At 49.6% G+C, this 21619-nt stretch overlaps 9 protein-coding genes across 9 annotated transcripts; 2 read left to right on the top strand and 7 right to left on the bottom strand.

The window, feature by feature from the left end:
* The first annotated feature begins 53 nt into the window (after nt 1-53).
* On the top strand, nt 54-2064 carry HMPREF1120_05591 (FMN-dependent dehydrogenase). The gene is made up of 9 exons (XM_009159774.1): nt 54-405; nt 494-527; nt 581-683; nt 743-977; nt 1061-1228; nt 1282-1356; nt 1428-1681; nt 1742-1818; nt 1880-2064. The coding sequence occupies exons 1-9, from the start codon at nt 312-314 to the stop codon at nt 1953-1955; spliced, it is 1116 nt and encodes a 371-aa protein (XP_009158022.1). The 5' UTR covers nt 54-311; the 3' UTR covers nt 1956-2064.
* Nucleotides 1960-4884, bottom strand: HMPREF1120_05590 (arsenical-resistance protein). Its single transcript, XM_009159773.1, has 5 exons — nt 4530-4884; nt 4323-4465; nt 4186-4272; nt 3036-4129; nt 1960-2977 (listed from the first exon to the last, which is right to left on the bottom strand). The coding sequence occupies exons 1-4, from the start codon at nt 4807-4809 to the stop codon at nt 3479-3481; spliced, it is 1161 nt and encodes a 386-aa protein (XP_009158021.1). The 5' UTR covers nt 4810-4884; the 3' UTR covers nt 1960-2977; nt 3036-3478.
* Nucleotides 4885-5368: 484 nt separating this feature from the next.
* HMPREF1120_05589 (uncharacterized protein) lies at nt 5369-6929 on the bottom strand (the record flags this gene model as incomplete). The annotated part of the gene is made up of 2 exons (XM_009159772.1): nt 6906-6929; nt 5369-6842 (listed from the first exon to the last, which is right to left on the bottom strand). Exon 2 carries the CDS (start codon nt 6839-6841, stop codon nt 5369-5371), a length of 1473 nt encoding a protein of 490 aa, XP_009158020.1. The 5' UTR covers nt 6842; nt 6906-6929.
* Nucleotides 6930-8733: 1804 nt separating this feature from the next.
* On the bottom strand, nt 8734-10536 carry HMPREF1120_05588 (retrograde regulation protein 2; the record flags this gene model as incomplete). The annotated part of the gene is made up of 7 exons (XM_009159771.1): nt 8734-8929; nt 8983-9104; nt 9160-9680; nt 9729-9997; nt 10052-10161; nt 10213-10335; nt 10399-10536. The coding sequence occupies 7 exons, from the start codon at nt 10534-10536 to the stop codon at nt 8734-8736; spliced, it is 1479 nt and encodes a 492-aa protein (XP_009158019.1).
* A 503-nt stretch (nt 10537-11039) lies between these two features.
* On the bottom strand, nt 11040-13718 carry HMPREF1120_05587 (uncharacterized protein; the record flags this gene model as incomplete). Its single annotated transcript, XM_009159770.1, has 4 exons — nt 11040-11878; nt 11928-12829; nt 12892-13436; nt 13488-13718. The coding sequence occupies 4 exons, from the start codon at nt 13716-13718 to the stop codon at nt 11040-11042; spliced, it is 2517 nt and encodes an 838-aa protein (XP_009158018.1).
* Nucleotides 13719-14442: 724 nt separating this feature from the next.
* On the bottom strand, nt 14443-15610 carry HMPREF1120_05586 (methylisocitrate lyase; the record flags this gene model as incomplete). The annotated part of the gene is made up of 3 exons (XM_009159769.1): nt 14443-15005; nt 15057-15253; nt 15309-15610. The coding sequence occupies 3 exons, from the start codon at nt 15608-15610 to the stop codon at nt 14443-14445; spliced, it is 1062 nt and encodes a 353-aa protein (XP_009158017.1).
* A 570-nt stretch (nt 15611-16180) lies between these two features.
* Nucleotides 16181-16906, bottom strand: HMPREF1120_05585 (uncharacterized protein; the record flags this gene model as incomplete). The annotated part of the gene is made up of 1 exon (XM_009159768.1): nt 16181-16906. One exon carries the CDS (start codon nt 16904-16906, stop codon nt 16181-16183), a length of 726 nt encoding a protein of 241 aa, XP_009158016.1.
* A 355-nt stretch (nt 16907-17261) lies between these two features.
* HMPREF1120_05584 (4-hydroxyphenylpyruvate dioxygenase 1) lies at nt 17262-19156 on the top strand. Its single transcript, XM_009159767.1, has 2 exons — nt 17262-18156; nt 18211-19156. Exons 1-2 carry the CDS (start codon nt 17468-17470, stop codon nt 18758-18760), a joined length of 1239 nt encoding a protein of 412 aa, XP_009158015.1. The 5' UTR covers nt 17262-17467; the 3' UTR covers nt 18761-19156.
* Nucleotides 19157-19249: 93 nt separating this feature from the next.
* Nucleotides 19250-21205, bottom strand: HMPREF1120_05583 (glycolate oxidase; the record flags this gene model as incomplete). Its single annotated transcript, XM_009159766.1, has 6 exons — nt 19250-19336; nt 19386-19450; nt 19496-20489; nt 20540-20747; nt 20794-20886; nt 20931-21205. The coding sequence occupies 6 exons, from the start codon at nt 21203-21205 to the stop codon at nt 19250-19252; spliced, it is 1722 nt and encodes a 573-aa protein (XP_009158014.1).
* Nucleotides 21206-21619: the final 414 nt, after the last annotated feature.

Here is a 21619-nt window from a genome sequence, read left to right as displayed (position 1 = left end):
CTGATCGGTACAGCCCTTAATCGATACGAAATGGCATTTCAGAACGATGTGACTAAAGATTACGCTCCGAAGGTTCCCAGAAAGCCTGTCTGTGATGGTAGTAGTAGTCGCAGCAACAGCAGTTACAGTACTTTGTCAGGTTGATAACAACCACCATATTGGAACGCTTCTTAACTCTCCAGAGGCGCATATCAGCCCGGCTATCTTTGTTGCCCTGTTTCAATTAATGAACTTGCTTCTTAGCTGTCCCAACTCACAGCTGACAGCCACTACCGTGATCTTCTCTTGAAACACCTGGTAAGAGTTCAACGATGGCAAACCGAGGCGTTAGCCTGGATCCGCACATCTTCACCATTCGCGATCTCAAAGCGGCGGCTTCTAAGAAGCTACCACGGACGATCTCAGGTACGCATGCTATCGTCTCGGAAGCACGTTGATCATTTTCGAGCTCATCTCCCCAGCTATATCTGTAGATCGTGCTGACCCCTCCTAGAATACTTCAATGAAGGGTCCATGGATCTTATCACGTATTATGCCTTTGATGTCACAGCAGCAGGACAAGAGGCTAACCCGCCACAAGTTTACGGGATAACGAGGATGCCTTCGATCGATACAAGGTCCGGCCTCGGGTTCTGGTTGATGTTACTGACATTGACATGTCTACTACGATCTTTGGAACCAAGGTGCGTAGGGAAAGAAATGCTAGGTTGAGTTGTGAAGAGCAGCTACTGAGTAGCTTTAGGTATCGTTCCCACTCGGGTTTGCTCCGGCAGCCATGCACAAGATGGCACACGAGGACGGAGAGATAGCGACGTCGCGCGCCGCAGCAAAAGCAGGCATCTGCATGGCGCTATCTACTTATGCAACGGCGTCTATGGAGGATGTCATTGCTCAAAACCAGGACAACCCGTATGCCTTCCAAATGTCTCTTTACATCAACAGAGAAGCCACCGAGAGATTAGTCCGGCGAGCCGAGGGTGAGTTTTCAACATCCAATCATACCTTTTTGCTTAGGTTGCCGTCAACAAGCGCGACCAACTAACCAACAATCAATCTCTAGCGGCCGGGTACAAAGCCATCTTCCTGACTGTGGATGCACCGGTCTTGGGAAGACGACTGAACGAATATCGCAATTCATTTGAGCCGCCGGAGGGCTTGACTTTTCCCAACCTCAGCTCAGACCCGTCCTTCAGCTTCGTGGATGCCAGCAACGAAGGCTTAATCAATGGTGAGCTTCATTGAACTCTGAATCTTTGAAGTCTTTCCTGACAAAGGTATCAGACCGCGGAGTTACTTGGGAGGCTGCCGCATCGTGGTTTAGGAAGCGGACTAAGCTGGAAGTTTGGCTAAAAGGGAGTAAGTGAAAGCATTGTATCTTGTGTACTCCACAACACAAATCTTGCTAATATCTACTCCGTTTGTGTCAGTCTACACACCAGAAGATGTTGAGCTCGCCATCCGCCACGGGTTCGACGGAGTCATCATTTCCAACCACGGCGGGAGGCAGTTCGACGGCGCACCTGCCACTCTTGACGCGCTCCGAGAATGCGCACCCGTGGCCGAAGGTCGAATACCAATTGCCATAGATGGCGGGTTACGTCGCGGAGCTGATATCTTCAAGGCGATTGCGCTTGGAGCAAAGCACTGCTTTGTTGGCCGTGTGCCGATCTGGGGTTTGGCAGTAGGTGCCTTGTTTATCACTCCTTTATTCTTCTTAACATACCAGAGCTAACTTGGATAGTATAATGGAGAGCATGGTGTTACACTTGCTATCTCTTTGCTTATGGAGGAGTTCCGGCTTGCAATGGCTTTAGCGGGGTAAGTCAATACAACCACTGGTTTTGTTTCGTGCATAACATTAACGCTGTCTGGTCTGCAGGTGCCGAAGTATCAGCGACATACATCGTGGCCGCTTGTCTATATTGGAGCCGAATGGCGTTTTGAGTAAGCTCTAGTTGTCTCGACATATCATTCTTGTAGTACTCTACCGCTTAGATTTAGACCTTTTTCTACCTAATGTAGACTACATAGATACTGGTTAAATTACTCCTAGGATCATCTTCAACTAATTGACTTCTGGTATAGCTTAGAGAGCTACAGACTAAGATCGTTCTATATCCATAAGTTCAAATATTGAAAGATTCATAACTCTGCAGGATTGCCTTTCGCCACAGCCTAGCTCGCGCCAAACCTCATCATAATTATCCTGCCCTCGTAACTTCACCAGAATGTTCGCAGCTTCTTCGCACAGCGTTTCACCCACACAAAGGCCAGCACCTCCACCTGACAATTCATCCGACACAGCATAATGACGCGGGAGCAGGAGAGCAGCGGATAAAGGAGAAGAGGGGTTGCTCAGTTGGGCTCCAGGTCTGCTATCATAAGCCGTATTACCCTTGCATGTTTGGTTTCCAGGCGCATCCGTAGATCCCGGATGGAGTAAATGAGGATGCGGCTCGAAATGCCCCGACTCTATTGTGCTGACAACAGACCCAGATGGCGATTCAGTAGACCTTTGTGGAAGCATTCCAGCTTCGGACGCGTTCTCTTCTCTCGTATGCGCCAACCTTGCAGCAATAGTGCTGTATCCACATGTCGCCGCAACAACATCTTCGGTTTCAATAATCGATTCGAGACTTGGTAATCGAGCATTAAGATCTGGGAGGATATGCTCGACATTTGTTTGTTGTGATGACCTCGGTGTGCAGGCATCTAGATGACAGGGAGTTTCCTGCAGGTATTTGTCAATTTGGTATCTGCTGACGCCAAACTGAATTTCCAGCAGCCGTTTAAGAAGTCGATTCTCACAATCGACCTGTTGAGCCGCAATTTGAACCTCCTTCGTTGCGGAAATGCCATCGCTTTCAAGCTTCCTGACACGTTGCTCGAGTTCTCTTATATAGGATTGACGACGCGCGCGGAAGTTGCGCTGATTTATACGATTTCTGTCGGTTACTAACTGTGGCTGCGGTAGGTTCTAGTTACACTTTAGCAGGGTCTTTTATGGGAGATGCAGGGGATCGGTATCGGCATACCACAGTTGCCATTTCACCACTTGCCAGAGATGATTCTAGTGTAAGCCTGGCTACCTGCTGCCTCTCCAGGTCCTTTTCTTAGCTGGCGACTATACCACCAGAGGAATGAGAATGTGAGCCGCAAAGCTTGAAGTCAGTGCCTGAAGGCGCATTTACGTCACGTGCCGGTCGCTGCAATACTGTTTATTGGGACCAATCAGCGGTAGTGGGTGACTAATTATACGTAAATACCAGGAAAAAAGTCTTCCCAGACTGTTACCTACATAGGTAGGTAGTCTCGGGCCACATAGACAAGTAGCATAGTTATCAAAAGGTGCAGGAACTCTGCCAACTCAGCCGGGAGAGTGACAGGCGCTTTTGGGTGTCACATGAGCAACACGGTAACTTGACCGCTGCCTTCAAGAATCAGATTGACTGGATCCCTCGTGAATTACAAAAGTTCCCTAGTCTTTCCAATTCCACCGTCCGGCAATCCATCTGACAAGATAAACCAAGGAAATCAAAACCGGCACCTCAATCAGAGGACCTACAGTCGTTGCCAGAGCCTCATCGCTGTTGGCGCCAAACGTTGCCACGGCGACCGCAATAGCCAACTCAAAATTATTGCTGGCTGCGGTGAAGCTTTGAGTGGTTGCTAGCTTATATCCGTACCCCAGACGCTTTGTGATCATAAGAGTCAAGAAGAAGATGATCACGAAATACACGATCAGTGGAGCCGCAACCCGGACAACCGAGACGATCTGATGGACAACTTGCTTCCCTTGAGATGCAAACAGGACCAAGATAGTGTAGAGGAGGCCGAGAAGTGACCACGGAGCGATCCACTTAAGGAAACTTTTCTCGTACCAGTTAGCGTTGATAGCCCGGAGGATGAAGCGCGTGACAATGGCAGCGCCTAGAGGTATTCCAAGGAAAACTCCGACACTTCTAGCGACAGTTGAGTAGGAAACCTCTGACGCGCCACCACCGCTTATGACATTGACGAACAGGATCGCCAACGGTGCATAGAGGACCATCTGCAGAATAGAGTTGACAGCCACAAGAATAGCACAGTACTGCTCGTCCCCGCCTGCAAGGCCTGTCCAGATCAAGACCTGTGTCACAGTATGTTAGCTAAAGTATAGCAGCACACGAGTTCCCGCGGCCTTACCATGGCAATACAGCGCGCCAGTCCGACAAAAATTAGGCCAGTTCGAAGGCCCGGTTCGTCAGGTAGGAAAGCCCAGGCCAAACCCAGCTTTGCAATTAGTGATGGACCAATAAAACATCCTTTTGAGTCGAACATACCATAAGAAGAGGTGCAATAATCCAGTTGGCAACGATGCTGAAACCAAGTTGGATCCAAACTTGACGGTGGGCGAAAATACGGTGTAGCGTCTCATACTTGACTTTGCAGAGAATAGGATACATCATCACCAACAGTCCGACGGCTATAGTGTCAGTCCTTGAGTCAGCGTGGCCTTGAGACGAGTGAGTACAGTCGTGTGGGCTTACCGATGGGAATCGACACATCCACAAATTTTCCCTTCTGAAGAGCCGGCCCAATGTCGTTCACGAAATTGCCGAGTAAGATGCCCACTACTATCGCAAGCAAGATCCAGAGGACGAGGAGGCGGTCGAGCCATCCCAGACCCGCATAAACTGATTTCTTCGGTTGAACTTGCTCTTCAGTCGGAAGCTTCTGAATGTCTGCGGCATTGGGAAATCTAGATATATTTTGCTGTGAAGAGTTGTGATCTAGCTCAAGGCTGAGCACCTGGTGCGAAGAGCCCATGCCAGACTCCAGAAAAGTTTGGTTGTTGTCTGCTTTGCCTAGATTGAAGTCTGAGAATGTGGTGTTAGGGTGACTGACTTATTGATCTTGGGGCACGACTCCCCCTGTAAGTTAGCGTAAAAGTCCCAATTAGTGTGTTTTCCCGGGCCAATCAAAGCAGGAGAGTGACTAAGGTAGGTATGGCGAGATAGGGGTGGCGATTAGGGGATAACTAGTGAGGGATCCTAATGCCGAGGCCCAGGGTCGTCTGGGTACTCTGAAGAAGAGCCTGAGGTGGTCTACATGCAGGGAATATTGGTTGCCCTGTGGTGCTTCTCCGAAGTCTTCAACTCAGTACCGGTATTTCGCACGCATTAGGCATAGATGTGTCCAGGTATCAGGCTCAGAAGAGTGTGATTCCACTCGCGGGAGAAACAATCTCCAGCTGCTCTGACAATGTCTTGCTTCAAAAGGCCGGGTCTACCGTGGGATTAGGTACAAATGTTCATATTATAGCAGCAGAGACAAATAAGGAATTGTAAATATCAAATCATATACAAGGACTCGAACCTATTGGTAATCAATTCCACTTTGTGAATGTTTTCGCTTCTAACCACCTTCCAAACTGAATAACGCGATGATCGACCCTAGTGAAGTAGTCGGCAACCCATAAGACAGCGATTGTGGTAAGTATCCCGCCAGGGACGTAAGCAAAAAATGTGTCACCAAGGTGGCGGGCACGCCATGGGTCCAAGACACGTTCCAAGAGGAAGTGAAAGACTGGTTTGTGCATGGCGTAGATTCCAAACGATAGTTCGCCCAGATATTGGGAGAACCTCCACTCGAAAGGTCGTTGGAGTGCTGTGTATGAGTCAATGGCGAAGACGATAAGTGACGCACCAATGCCCAGCCAGAACGTGTATGAGGCATCGCCGTACCAGTACGGAATCATCCGGTACAAGAAGGGCCAGGGGGAGTATAACGCCGGCAATCGACCGAGGATAGGATCTTGACCGATGAGAAACAGTCCCAGCATAAGGAAAACAACGCAAAGAACGCGCCAGGTGATGGAGGGACCACTGTCTTTGTGAGATAGAGCTTTCTCATTGGTTTCGCCTTCCACGGCTGTAGCGAGTTGCTGTTGCATTGGAATCTGTGGTCCTAGCCGCTCAGGATGGCGAGACAAGGATAAATCGGCGAGGAACATGCCGATGAGGAACTCGGAGATGTAAACAGCACGCCAGTAGTAGGCGATCAGGACAATGAACCACAGAAAGATCCTCCGACCCCGAGTGGACAGCTTGCATGCCGCGGTACAGAAGACAAACAAGGCGATACTGCCACGGTATTCGACGGGTATGGTCCACATCTGGGGTAGATACCTCGTGCGGAGGACGTCCGGAGGTTGTACATAGCCAGGAATGTTGGCAAATGGGTTGCTCGCTCTTAAAAAGTCCAAGAACCAGTCCAAGAGCTGAGCGAGAAAGGTAGTCTTGCGTTCTACTTGGGGTGGAATCCACCACCCCAGCCGAACTTCCAAAAATCCAACGAAGGAGGCGATACCCATGGAAAGATATAATCGAAGGTACCGCCGAAATGTCGATGAGGCTAGGCTGTTCAGCAGTCGCTCTGCTTGATGGTTCCGCATCATTTTGAGCATTGAATAGCTGAGGACATAGCCGGAAATGATGAAGAAGATGGCCACCATGCCACCACCGCCGTAAAAGATGATTCGAAAAAAGGGAATTTGGAAAAACTGGTAGTGGATTCGTTCAGGCAGACCCCATGCATGGAAGAAATAAACGAACATCGCGGCCCAGCCTCGCAATGCGTCGATATATGCTGTAGGACGTAGTTGTTTCTTTTCGCGTCTTCCAAGGTGTTTTATGGCATAGATGGGCAACACAAGTGTTGCGATGTGTATCAGCCAGCCGCGCACAGTCTCCCATCTTGGTGCCCACTTCAAACGAGCTGAAATGCCAGACTCAATAGGAAGAACCAAATTTTCGGCCTTGTTGCTGGTCTCGCCCAGCAGAGGCAGCGCTTGTTCCATTCTGGTCTCTTGATGTTGGACGCAGGGCTTCGTTTGTTTGAAGGTCAGGTTATCAGATACTCACGATGTTTCCCGCCATTGTATGTATATTGATCGCAGTCGGCTCCTTCGACGCGGTGCAACAGGGAAGGAAGTCCATAAGTTGGGGCGCAGGAATCATCTAATAACTGGCCCGAGCACTTACAGTAAAAGGAGTTCTGGGCACACCGCCCCTGCGTCTGGTTCACCCTCTCCGGGAGTAGTGTCTCTGCTTTGGCCATTTACAAGCTGTCACTCAAAAGTACGACTGTCAAAGAAATTGTGGACATGTACTGGCCAGAGATTTCTTGCCCTCCCCGCACTCTTTGGTGACAGATTTCTGGCAGCCTTCTCAACCGGGCTATCGTATTATAGGCCGTCGTTACAGTAGCTACTACGCCCTATAGGGGTAAACTTCGCTTGGCAAGACAGGGACAGCGATGGTCGCAATTCGCCTCTTCTGCTGTCTTCAGATACATACGTTGGCCCAAGCGTGGTCAGGACAGGTCTGCCGCCACCAAGGTTGGCTTAGTCCCCGTCCCCGAAAGAACCCGAGCGCCGATAGTCGCCGCTGTCCATTTAACGAAAATCGAATCTTCCGTCGACGCGAGGCTGATATGGTCAACCACCTTGGACTGAGCTCTTCGGTTACATGTGCAGAGTCTCCAAACAACCTTTCCCATGGACTCACGGGCCACTTGTAGCCAACGCGCCCATGAGCGGCAATGCGACAAGCGCCTTGGCGCTGGCTGTCACCAAAAGCGATTTCCTGTCACCCCTCGGAGGCTCGGATTTGAGCTAGATCAATTCCGGATGGCATTGCAGAATAAGGCCATTGACTCAACAGAAGAGGACATCCTCCCGGTGGGCGTGGGGGTCATTTGCCTAGGCAGTTTGGTGGAAGAGTAGAGGCAAGTCCTTTCAACCTAGAAACCGGCTGTTATGTGGCTATCGTTCGCAAATGCTGCAGACTTTGCCAGCTGGACAACAGGAAATCGTTGAAGCTTCACCAAATACCGAAGTCTGGATTCAGTTGGAAAGTGTGAGCGCGACATTAGAAGTGGCGCAAGCTTGCCGGCCTGATGCTCTGGTGTCACAAGGGAGTGATGCCGGCGGCCACGGGCATGCGAATATACTCTACGAGATCACGACTTGGGCGATCTACCACTTGTGGCTGCAGGTGGTATCATGGATGGACGGAGCGGAGCGGCTGCACTGTCCCTTGGGGCGTCGGGTCTAGTCATGGGAACCGCTTCCCTTCAGCTGTCGAAACAGTCCTAGACCCGACATCCGTCAGGTGATATTCGAGGCGACTGATTGCGGTGCTGCAACGGCGGGATCGCGCTTGTGGGACGACATATGGGGCCCGAACCCGTGGTCATCACAGTACGACGGCCGATGCATGACAAACGCCATCTATGAGGATGTTCGACAAGGCCTGTGCATCGGGGAGGTCCGCAAGCGACTTTATGAGTGTAGCCGATTAGCCAGTGCTGGACAAGTCAACATAAAAGATGTGGCCACAACCTGGGCAGGAACGGGCCTGGGAATGGTCAAGGGGCTCGAAAAAGCCGACGACATTGTGAAGCAGATGCAAACAGATACGAAAAGGAGGCTGATTGAGCTTTCCCAAGCGATATGAAATAGGGAATCCAGCCTAAATAGATTGTCTTTCAAGCAAACGAACTTGAAGTCGGTTGTGTGGTCCGCTGCCTCATAGCTGTGGCCTTTTCTTCCTGAGGTAAAATGCTAGTGAGCATCATGTCGGCCACAGTACAGCTGTCAATTTTCTGCTTGAAGTTGCAAAAAAACTAAACTCTTTCCTTGTATATGGATCGGCCATGCATCCAGCTTCTTTCCCATGCTAGGCTCACTTAGAGCAGATACCTAAATAGTGGGTGCTTGTCACCTTCAGCGCTGATATCAAACTGTACCGAATCATCCACTGTGCCATGAATACGATCTTTATTCTTGTTTTCTGCATGTAAGGCAATCACAAGACCGAGGGAGAGGATAACAATAGCGCCCGTGAAACCGCACCCGATCGCGCAACCCTTCACATAGTATGGACTGGAGTTCAACAATATTAGTTAGGACCGAGGCACAATGGTATGGTGACATACGCATCCGATTTTGGAAACACTGAGCTACTCAAAAACGAGCTACACTGCCCGAATGTAGCAAGGATAGCCAAGCCAGCGCCACGTTTCGAGTCACCGCCATTGTTGTTGAGCAGCCAGGTAATCTGGTATACCGATTGGTTAGTGACAGAAGTGAGCGGGGACGAACAGGTAACTCACATTTATGCACAACGCCGGAAAGACGCCACACACAGCAAGCCAAACACCAAAATACCGGACTCCAGTCTTTGTTTCGTCTTCGATGACGGCTAGCAGAAGATAACCAATGCAGCCGACTGTAGCCGCACCGGCGACAATGAAGCCTCTCTTGCCATATCGGTCGCTGACGATGGCGGCCGCAACGCAGAGAAGGAAGCTTGCAAAGTATACTGGGGCAGTCAAACCTTGAGCATTAACACTGGAGTATCCCATATCTTTGATAATGGTTGGCAAGAAGTTGGACAGCCCTGCGAAGGAATAGTTGCACATAAAGTGGATAAGTGTATGAACGACATTGCGGTAATCTCTCAGGCCGGCAAAGAATTGTGACCAATGGACTTTGTTTTTTGCTGTGCGGTCCTGGGTCTGTAGACGCTCGATAGCAAGGGTTTTTTCACCTTCGGTAAGGAATTTGGCTTGGCCTGGCCCATCAGGTAAGAAGAAGAAAACAACCACGGAGAAAAGAACAGTCGGCAGTCCCTCTAAGTCGTGTCAGTGCCCTTCCTCAATGAGGCAATGTGCACACCCACCAATGATAAAGAGCCATCTCCACGGCTCAATGCCATGTTTGATTTGCGTGATTCCATATGCCAGAGCGCCGGCAAAGCAATTTGCCAGAGGTGACATCCCGAGTAAAATGGAGACCCTCTTCGCCAGTTCTCTCCTCTGATAGAAAAGTGATAGATAGTAAGGGGCACCGGCACCAAAGCTGGCTTCGAAGACGCCCAAAATGCTTCGGACCACGACTAGTCCGGCCAAGTTGTGAACAGCACCTGCACATGTTGCCATAACACCCCAACTGGTAATCCACGATTAACAACAGCCAAAAAGTATGCTAGCAGAGTAGACTCACCCGAAGCAGAGTGCGGCGACATAGATATGAGCTGGCAGCAGCTTCCAAAACATAACTGTCCATTCGAAGAGGACATAGCAAATATAGAAAGCGTTCAAAGCCCACGCCCACTGGGGACAAGGTTAGATTGAGTCTTTCCATGTGGTTCCAATATGACTGACTTGTGAACTGCTCAGACCAAGGTCGTCTTGCGCCCCAGCGGTTTTGGCATTGCCGATGTTTCCTCTGTCGAGATATGATAGTACGTATAGAATGCAGACGATGGGCAACATGCGTCGGTCAAACTAGGTTGCCGTCAGAGGTTAGCAATCATGACATGTAGGCACCGGTGGATCGAGGGCACTTACAGAATGCCTGAGCTGTGCCTGTTCTTCTCTAGTCACAGAACATTGAAGTCTCTCGATTTTGGGCTCTGTTTGCTCTACATGGCAACTAGATAGAGTGACCTTGTCATCGACCTTGGTACCTTCTTCGAGGGATGCCATATTTGGTGGATCGAGACACGCGAGCTACGGCCAGTCGTCGTAGAGCGGGCAATAGCATATGAACAAATTTCCGTGGTTGGGGGATATTGCCTGTAATATAAATCATGGCCAATCCGGAAGAACACAATCGTGGCCCCAGAAAAGTCCGGGGAAGCTTCTGACTTGAATGAGATATCCGGGCCAAGTTTTTTTGACTAGACACGGATTCTCAACGAGGTACCTGAAACTTATCCTGAGATTTCCTATTTCCGCCTTCCCCGGAAATTGGCGGGGAAACTCGGGCCCCTACCCCGGATGGCTGAAACTGCAGTATACCCATGTGGGGAACGACTTTCTTAGTTCCTCTTACCTATTTTTTTGAAGTGTTCACTTTTAGTGTACATGGTAACATGGCCGTGAACCGGAAGCAGCTTACGTGCATACACCATTCGCGATAATTGTCTTTGCAGATGAGCATAAGTGGTGGTTTCTATTAGACATCCGCCATAACAATTATGATCTTGTCACTGTTGAGTTTGGTTTGGAATATTCCAAAGAAAATCAAGAGAATCAACGGCAATACCAGCGCCCGCTTGCATATAGTCCAGCCCAAACGGTGCAATCTGTGGATCAAAAGGTTGCGCTAGCCACTCTTCCAGCATGCCGTTTTCATCAAAGTCAAATTGATCCGTTGATCCAGTCACAGTTCCTGGAAACGACTCCCGGTTGCCTTCTTGGTCATCATTGCGGGTATGTGCGGAGGATGAGACATCTTGGTTCCGCGGCTCCTGCTGGTCATTATCATTGTGCTGCCCTATCAAGGTGCCGGCCCTAAAAGGCGACGCTACACGACTTCGGTGTGGTGTTGGCAGCAGTGCTTTTTTCTTAACACGGAAGTTGCGTCTGAATCGTTGGACGTGCCGCGAAATCAATATTGCGTATCGGCTAGACAAGTGGATGTCGTCCGCCCGGTTTGTCCGTAGGGCCACAATACATCGATCCAATGTTTTCAAAGAAGAACTGATATCGGCCTCTCGAGACCCAAGGCTGATGGCCTTAAGGAGAAAAACGGATGCGCTGACAATCCTGAGGTAGACGCGAACCGGACAATATTGCAGAATACCTTCATCACTTAGCTCTACAGCCGTCATTAGGATCTTGCAGCTCGACTCCCGGACTTCGTTGACTGATGCAAAGTCTTGGGCATGTTTTGATCGCCAAATTTCGTGATCCTGCCACATTTCATCCCCACCAGAAAGATTGGTGATACGGTCGACCAGGGCTTGGATTGCAATTGAGTGGATATAGACTCGAGCGTAGTAGTAGTCAACAAGCAGGATTTTTCGTGCAGGGCCTTGTATAGCTGCAACAAATAAGAGTGTGCTGAGAATTAGTGAGGTGAGAGTACTTACTGGGACATGGCATCTGCAGGTAGCTGTTATACCAAGAGTCCAGCATTGGTTGGAAGTGGTTCAGCAAGTTGACGTATCGTGTACTGCGCAATATCTGCTTAGTAGTGGACCTGTTCGCAAAGAACATGTCGGCCACGGTGGTCATCAGTCTCGTAATGTCAATCCATTTTGACAACATCAGCTCCCCATCACGGTGTACTTGGCTCATTGTCGTCATCTCTGCCGCAGGTGGTTGTGCGATGTCCTGAAGCGCATCTTGAGGGAAGATGCTCGTGCAACCAAGTCTCAAAGATAGTTGGGTCGCATATAGATAAAGTAGTCTTCGGATACGAAGTTTAGATGAACGAACAGCGGAAGATTCCACAATGTCCATGTCGTCGGTGGGCCTGAAAATCCCGAGTTCGTGTGCGAGGGTTGTCGCCATACCTACCAACATCCAACTCAGGCGGTCAGACCGTTTTGCAGGCTCGAAAACGTCCTCGCGCCAGCGCTTGCTGGCTTCGGAATTATCCTCTTGTGGCGTAAAGCTATCGTCGACCGTTGGTGCAAGGCTAGCATCCCATCCATCATTCTCGGGCGGAAAGTGCAATGACCGGGGGTGCCATTCTGTGATCAACAGAAGAGCCTGTATACTTCCCAAAGTACGGCTTTTGGCCATGCTGTATTTCTCCGAACCAAAGGTGATTCGTTGGACAAGGTGTTCGATATGTCTCCAAAGACGAGCATGGATGAAGTCTGCCCGGACGGCACCTCCGGGGCCTGAAGGGTAATGATGCCGCGATGAAACCATCAATACTGTGCAACATAACAGCGGCTCCTCAAGTATCAGACGTCTATGACTGGCAGGATCGGCATTAAACCCGTCCATCACTGGAGATAATGGTGACAATTTGGTGAAGAAACTAACATGGTCAGCATGGTCAAACGTAGTCTGAAATGGTAACAACGGGGCAAAGGAGCTTACGCAAGTACATATGCGACGGCCTCGCGGGCCGTGAACCATCCTTGCCTGACAAATCGATGTTGACTCCAAAGCTCCAAGATGTCCGGGGGTACATGTTCACGGGTATTTAGACTCGGCGAGAGGATGCCCGTCGACATTGACTGCGCAGGTCCTGTTTCGATACCACCATGATTCTCGGAGTCATCTAGGCTCTCAGAGTCTGACGACCCGGCAGCACGGAAAAGCAAGCCTACTGCATCGCTGGAACTGGCAACCACGGTTTGTACAACTTGATCTTGCAAATTATCTGTCAACGATGTCGATTCTGAATGTGCCGTATGTGCGGGTACGGCCTGTTTTGACCGGTTCGCACCATCATTTCCTGAAACGAGTGGTCTTTGAGCCAGAGGGTTATCTCCCCTAGGAGAAAGATCAACGAGATGTGATGATCTGGAAGGAGATGGAGCGAGTTGCTGATTTTGCTGATGTTGTTGCCATGCGTTTCCACCATGACCAAGGCGTGCCACTTCAGTGCCGTCTTGCGAAGCATCTACCGCGGGAGACGGCTGCAAGTTCTCAGCTATGCACCACCTTCACCATTCAAAAGCACAACTTACTGCGGCGTGCGCAAGTTTTGCACGTTTGGTTGACCTGTGTGCTGGGAAAATACATTCTCTCTGTTCACGCTGGCATTTGAAACATGCCTCAGAGTTCTCATCACGCTCGCATTTTGCTTTGGTTTTGCGACATGACTCGCACGCCTTGTAGGTGCGCTTGTATGTGCCGCTAGGCCTGGCCGCTCGGAAGCCCACATTCGATTGTGAAGCCTCACTAGGCCCGGGAGTCATTTCACCCGGAAAGAAGAGGGCCAAACCCACAGGGAGTTGGAAAAGGGCGGAGAAGACTTTGCACTATGTGAACCATTATCGAATTGATGTGCGCCTTTGACCGGAGATGTTGAGCAGGAAAACCCAGGATATATGATCAAGACACCCCATGGAGTCGCGGAGAAGTTACCTAGGTGTGGCGGGTGGAGAGCAAAATTCATTGCTTCTTGGCTCGGATATTTGGCGGATAGCCGGGGAGACCCTAAGCCATAAGTAGGGCTGCCGTGACTTACAATGTTTATTCGAGTTGGGTCGATTGGATGACCCATTGCAAGACTCCAATGCTTTCATTTACTGCGAAATGGTATCCGAGACCACACTATGACTTCGACTGGCCATCTCTATCCCCTGGAGTTGCGGCAGGAGATTAGTTCTGATACTAGCAGATACATAGTGGCAAACTGGAATCATGGAGCTCAGGAGGACAATTACAATTGCTGCTGGAGATTTTACCTGCACTTTGATTGAACTAGTTGAGGCTGATGCGTTTGAGGCACTTGCTTCCATTCAGATGGGATGATTGGGACCATTGGACTCAAATTCGCTATTTTAACAAGCGTTTCAATCAGCTCAGGGACCTTGCATCTCAGACCCTGATAAAGGTACAGGATAACAACGATTTTTCTCGCCGGTATCATCTCGTGATGTACCTAGACAGCAAACAAACACAAGCATACAACCTTCTTCAATGTCCAGTCAACCCATTGCTGGACCCAGTCCGGTTCACCAAGTCATTTTCGGTGTATTTGTAGCGCTCCTCGAGGTCCCAGTACTTGTTGAACCCGACACCCTCACAGACTTCGCTGTAAGACAAGATGGTTGAAGGGGCTCCCACAGTCATGCTCTCTTTCAGCGTTTCCAGCGCTTCGCGGATTGCTTTGATTTTTGCAGCCACGAGACGCCAAGGATAGGCAACTGCGCACATTCCAAGCTCTGCGAGGTCCTTGGCCGACAGGTTCTCCGTAAGACCACCCTCAATGATATTAGCGAACGTGGGAATGCCGACCTCTTTGACGGCACGCTTCATAGATTCGCGATCCGGGAGAGCTTCTATAAAGACTGCGTCCACACCAATGTCGCGGAACCTCTTCGCTCTTGTTATAGCCTCATCCCAGCCGAGAATCAAAGAGTCGGTTCTAGCGAGAACGAAGATATCAAGTCCTTCGTTACGGGCGTCGACTGCAGCCTGGATCCGTGCATAGGCCTCGCCTCTGCTGACAACTGATTTTCCCTTGGTATGTCCACACCCTAATAGTTGTATAAGCACCAATCCAATGGTAGCGCATCAAGGTCACTCACTCTTGGGCCATGTCTGATCCTCGATCATGACACCAGCGGCGCCAGCCAAGGCAAAAGACTCCACAGTTCTTCTAACATTCATTGGGCTTCCATATCCTGTGTCGCCATCTGCCATCACAGGAACTGAGACCTGTCTCACAGCCTCTTGGATCTTGTCACACATCTCTTGCATGGCAATATAGCCAGTATCTGGTAATCTGAAGTTGGACAATCAGACAAAGAAGAGCATCAATCATACTGTTTCTTGCTTACCCATACGAGCTGGCACAAGGGTAGCCAGCCAGGAATACCATGGGAAATCCAGCTTCTTCCACAAGGCGCGACGATAGTCCATCCATAGAGCAACAATGCGCCAAAATCTTGGTAGGATCTCTGTGCGCTTCTAACATCATGGTTCGAAGGCGCGAGGCCTGGATTGAGGGGATACGACCACGAACATTGGGAAGTGTGATTGACACTTCGCGTGCTCCGCCCGACTTTGTGCTGTCCGGAGAAGGTATAGGGTTTGTAAACTGGAAGGGGTACTTGTGCTTGTTGACGATGCTTTTCGACATGTTGACAGCTGGTCGGGACCACTACTCGGATTCGTGAGAAGGAAATTGATGGTGAATTGACGAGTTTCGAACAAGACCAGTCGTGACTCAAGATAGATACTTAGTAAGATATCTGGACAGGCTTTGATGTTCTCTAGATGGGGAGCGATTGACTGTCTTTGTATGCGATTGATATAACTTCATATAAGGGGCAATGACAACTTCTACGGATATTGTAGGAATATTAGGATACCGAACTTCGGAGAAGGAGACTCTTTTGGCTGTTGGGAACCCCAGTTGAGCAATACCCGGATATAACCGCCCACGGAAACCAGGGGTATTTCGAGGGAGCGCCCGTGAGGCCCGCGTCATCAGATTTTCCAGAATCCATCAAACTACAAGACACATGGTATGCACCTGGCGGCTAATGCTTGTGGTCCAGCCACGGAGCCGTCTTGCAGTCTTTGTGTTTAAATGTTGCTGGCAAGCAAGTTGAGCAAATATTCAATTGAGACCAAACGCTAACTTATATCGATGCACGGCTGGCAACCATACCCATTGTATCACATGCTGGAATATCAATGCCACCCGTCACTCAGTCGTTATTCCGGTTGAGAATGCTTCCATTTCCTTTTGCAAAGCCTCCTTCACAATACTGCCACATAGTTTGGCATATGGGTTGGTGTGCACAGCCAGCTGTTTCGCGGCTTTATTCCCGTACCTTCCGCCCAAGGCAAAGTCCCTACTAGCCATCTCAGTCAGTTCTTCACGGTCGTACTTTGCAAGATCTGGAAGTGCTGCTAGCGAGAAGCTGCCCGAGGCGGCCGGTTGGGAAGCCTTGTACAGCAGATAACCTCGGTGAGTATAAGCAGAAGACAAAACGTTGGCCGCTTGTCGAGAAACCGGCTGCACAGGACTGTCTGGAGAAGCCAGTCTGATTGCAGCTGCAAGGTCTTCGAATATGGCTTTCAAGTCATGGGAATGTTGAGATAACTTTTTCAGGTCGGGGTGCAACAATCGTCGTGCTTGGGCTCGGTTGTTGTATCCTGCAGCATAATTTGGAAACTCTTCGAGAAGGCTATCAAACGCAGCAATGCCACTTTCAATAGTTGAGAGAGATGGCGAATCCGAGTTCAAGGGCAGAAGTATTTGCTTTTCTCGTTCCTGTATCGTATGCAGCGTCTGCGAGTCATAGTGTCTATCCGGTTCAACCTTCGGCTCGACAACGGCCACATTTCCTCCTAATCCAGCCTCGGGGTCCAGAATCGCCCCTAGTACCGCGCTGTCGTTCTTGGAGAGCTGTGTTGCGGTAGCCATTTGGTTGGGTCCAATCAAATAAGATTGTGTTTGAAGACACACTCGGAAGCGTTTTGGGGGATGTTGACTTGACCACGAAACCGATTCTTTCATTCAATGGATAGCAAAGGTCATGATGAGGATTAGGTCTAAATCTATTTCGCAAGGTATGCCTGGCGGTTAGCGAAGGCTACAGTGAGTGGGTCCGGAAAGCGGCGGAAAATTGCCTTTTCAAAATGTTCAAGGCCCGGCTGGAGCCGGATTTGTTAACAATTGGTCCTGGGCTGCGACTGTGACCAATCTGTCGACCTGTTGCCGCTTACGAGGCATCCCAATACGAATGTCTCTCTTCTCCCGACAACAACCGTTACAAGCCGCCCGCTACAAGCCGCGCGAATGTCAGCATCGCTGGTGCAACAATATCTTGACTCGTGTTCAAGGATGGGCCATTCAAAGGGAGATAAATATAGATTACAACCCAGATCGAAGTCAGGATGTTATATCAACACCTCTTCCTCGGACCAAGCCTTGCGAAATCCTGCTTGACCAAGCCCCTATCCATACCGGCATAAAAACATCAAAATGGCTAGTCAATCTTATTCTTCAACTGCGATCGAGTCTCACAACGCAACCTTCCATACCTCTCTTGTCGCCGAGGAGCCAAAGGCTCAGCTCAATTCCTATAAGGGCTACGACAATGTCCATTGGTATGTGGGCAATGCAAAGCAAGCTGCTGCGTACTATATCACCCGGATGGGCTTCAAGCGTGTCGCCTACCGAGGCCTTGAAACAGGATCACGCTTCATTGCGTCACATGTTGTCCGGAATGGCGATATCACCTTCGTGTTTACATCACCCCTACATGCTCCCAATACCAATGCACCGTGCTCAGAAGAAGACAAGGCTCTCCTAGAAGAGATTCACAATCACCTTGCAGCACACGGCGACGCTGTTTGCGATGTGGCCTTCGAAGTGAACGATGTTGAAGCGGTCTACAATGCCGCGATCGCGAATGGGGCCAAGGATGTCTTCTCGCCAAAGGAACTCACAGACGAATTTGGCAAAGTCAAGCTTGCTCGGATTCGCACTTATGGCGACACCACTCACACTCTGATCCAGAGAGCGGGTTATCAAGGTCCGTTCCTGCCCGGCTTCCGCGCCGTCGACGAGGAAGACCCAACTGCGAAGTATTTGCCCGTGGTGAAGCTTGACGTCGTTGATCACTGTGTTGGTAACCAAGACTGGAATGAGATGGAAGCGGCATGCGACTAGTAAGTTCGACCCGGAGGAGCCACTTGGCGTTCATGTGACTAACATGCTCGTAGCTATGAAAAGGCTCTTGGTTTCCACCGCTTCTGGTCTGTGGATGACAAGGACATTTGCACAGATTACTCGGCGCTCAAATCCATCGTGATGGCATCTCCTGATGAGAAAATCAAGATGCCCATCAATGAGCCAGCCACGGGCCTCAAGAAGTCACAGATTGAGGAGTATGTCGACTTTTATGGAGGAGCAGGAGTCCAGCACATCGCTCTGAAGACTGATGACATCGTTCGGGACGTGACCAACTTGGCCGAGAGAGGCGTTGAATTCATCAAGGTTCCCAACTCGTACTACGAGCTGATGGAGAAGAGACTTTCTGCTGCCGGTTTTCAAATCAAGCAAGACTTCCAGAGACTGAAAGAACTTGGCATTCTCATTGACTTTGATGAGAACGGCTATCTCCTACAACTCTTCACCAAACATCTGATGGATCGACCAACGGTGTTCATCGAGATCATTTACCGCAACAACTTCAGTGGCTTTGGGGCTGGAAATTTCAAGAGTTTGTTCGAAGCCATTGAGCGGGAACAGATGGCAAGGGGCAATCTGTAGTTCGTTTGTCAGCGTTTTTACATTTTCAGCATATATACTCGAGTTCTTCTCGTAGGACAACAATGGGGTTAACGGACAAGAGAATGAAATACCAAATAATTATAAGTACACCCTTTCTGAAAATGGTAGGGCGACTACGCCAGAGAGGTCAGAGCAGCCGGACAATGACTTGGCTCTTCGAGCACTACGCAAGAAGATTGACTCAAGCTGCGTCAGGGATGCAAGCGTCAACCGATCTTCTTGTGGCTAGAAGATCAGCGCCAAAGACCTGTTGCCAGTAATATTTATCCTTCTTCTGTGCCAAACAGTATGGGCAGAATGCCATAAACGATTGTGGCTTTTCACATCAAGTGGTTATTAGTTAACTGCTTTCGGTAATAATTCCATGGATCCCCGCTAGAAGAATCCTTTCATGCAACGATCTTTTATCACTGGTGAGTAGATAGTACCTGATGCATTGCGAATTGGTTGTGAATGGTGAATGAGAAATTATAGATGTTCTCTGAACTTGCGATATTTGGCTGGCCATATTCCTTGTTTCCCCGGCGATAATATCCCATGAGGGTCCAGGGAGTCCTACTTAATACCGTAAGCCAAGGAACGACCGAGCTTGCTGCAGACTTACCTTCAATTTCTCCACGAAACGCCGATATGCATGGTCATTGAAGTCGTAGGAATCAGCAACCAGATCTACACTGTCAGCTACGCTCATAAGAAGATAGAAAATCGACATACCCATATAATTGAGATGAGATCTGTACTTGCTGAAACCTCTTTGACGGCCCTCTTTGAACAATTGTCGGAAGATGGAATCGACGGCTTTTCGGTGCTCATCATTGGTTTTGTCGAACACCATCATGTTGACGAAGATGACATGTCGCTCATGCATGAAGAAATCACAGAAGAGGTCAAAATTATGAGCCTCGCATATACGCCTCGCCGTACGTACCCATTCCAAGACCATCTTTCCAGACGAAGGAATGATTGGAGAGTAATCAGCATGAGCTCCAATGCCAGGCCTTTCTTTGGGAAGGCGGTATTTTGTCATCGGCAAGCTCCAAAGGCTTGGGACTCCGACGAAGAAGCCTCCATGAGACTCTGGCACGGTGGTTGCCTCCAAGAGCTCCTCATTCTTGCCAGAGAATAGATGGCCTTGAAGACGATGTGCAGACTGCGGCGCTTTCTTGTTGATAATTCTCTTCAATTCGTCAAAGTGGGCTTGAACAACATCTTTGGCACCATAAAGACCAAATTTGATATTCCAGTATCCGAGACCCAGCTGTTTCTGGAGCTCTTTTATCCGCCAGTCAGGGATTGGGCCTTTCTCAGGCCACAACTCTTCACGTTTGCCCATCATTCCCAGCCACTCAACAATGTTGGAGACATAAACAGTGCTTGGAAGGAGTCCGTCTCGGCGTAACGCTCCGAAGATATCGACAATCAACTCAACGTCTTCAAACTCGGGCATATCGAAAGAACAAGACATGTATGCTTGTGGCTGTGGATGCAGCCAGATCCCCATTTTCGTGACGATGCCGAGATTGCTTTGAAGGAAAAGACCTTCAATTGATGGGCCGAATGTGAACTTGGAAAGATGTGCTGATGGCGAATTCGAAATCGCAAACTGTCCTGTTCTCACGATATCTCCATCGGCAAGCATAACTTCCAAACCGCAGATATGCTGGTGATGGGTTGCGGTCGGAGTGAATCCGGTGCCTCGATCAACTGTCTGCACTCTTGGTCAGTCCTACCCCACACAATGGAAAGATGAAAGTGTACATTGCCGACAACGCTTCCCCATCCCAGCGATGGGACGCTAGGCCAGACGCGGAGCTTGTTCTTCACGCAATATTGGTATAGGTCGGTGAACGTCACGCCCGGCTCAACGACGGCGTAAGAAAACTGGTCATTAACTTCCAGAATCTTGTTCATGCGGTGTAGATCCAGGGCCAGGGAGCCGTTGAGTCTGGGTGCTGGTCCACCATATCTAAGCGCATTAATGATTGTAAAACCGCAAATGAAGTCTGACCCACCCTAGGTTCTTGCCTCGAGAAAAGGTCCACACAGGAACGCCATACTTGTTGGCAATCGCCAGGATAGCACGAAGTTGTTCGTTGGACGAGGGACTTGATATCGTCAGATTGTACATCAGAACATATTGAACACTTACCAGACTGCTGCACTGGGTATCCTTCTCCGGCCTTCCTTTTCCCACAACTCGTAAGGATCGACATACTCCTCCAGCGCCGCACCTATGAAGGTGAATTCCTTTCCGACAACATGCTGGAGCTCCTTAATGACTCGATCAAAGTCCTGTTGGCTCAGACAAGGGGGCAGGACTTGTTCCAGCGGTGTTAGCAAAGCGCCAGAAAACAGCCTTTGGTGATTCGATTGATACTCTGGGTCTTCATATCGAACAGGGAATTTTGTGTCCGCGGAACCCATGACTGGCTAGAGACACGTTTTGCGATTCCTTGCATCTCGCTACCACGACTGAAAGCTTCGATATGTAGTCCGTGAGGCTGGAAAAGCCCCACGAACCCTCCGTCTGGGGCAAAGCTGACTACTCCAACCCCACACTACCACATAGGGCAAGGCTTCCCCAAATGGTGGGAGCGAGAATATGGGGTGTTGTTGTCAAAGTTTGAAAGGTTCCATGTTCTCTATCAAAGGGGCCTGGGGAAGGCCTTAACTAAATAGCCCAAGTCTCAGTTAAAACAAGAGGCTGGAGAATGCATAAGTTTGACAGTTGTAGGTGCCATCGCAGTGATAACAACAGTCCGATTCGTCCAAGGCTTGTTGTCGCTTTCTGCAATGGCGACAGGCTTAATGTTATCACGCATTAGTACACTTAACGCT

The sequence above is a fragment of the Exophiala dermatitidis genome, assembly GCF_000230625.1.
Source record: "Exophiala dermatitidis NIH/UT8656 unplaced genomic scaffold supercont1.4, whole genome shotgun sequence".
Classification (NCBI taxonomy): Eukaryota; Fungi; Ascomycota; class Eurotiomycetes; order Chaetothyriales; family Herpotrichiellaceae; genus Exophiala; species Exophiala dermatitidis.
Note: the sequence above shows the minus strand (reverse complement) of the source record. Positions and strands in the feature narration are given on the sequence as shown.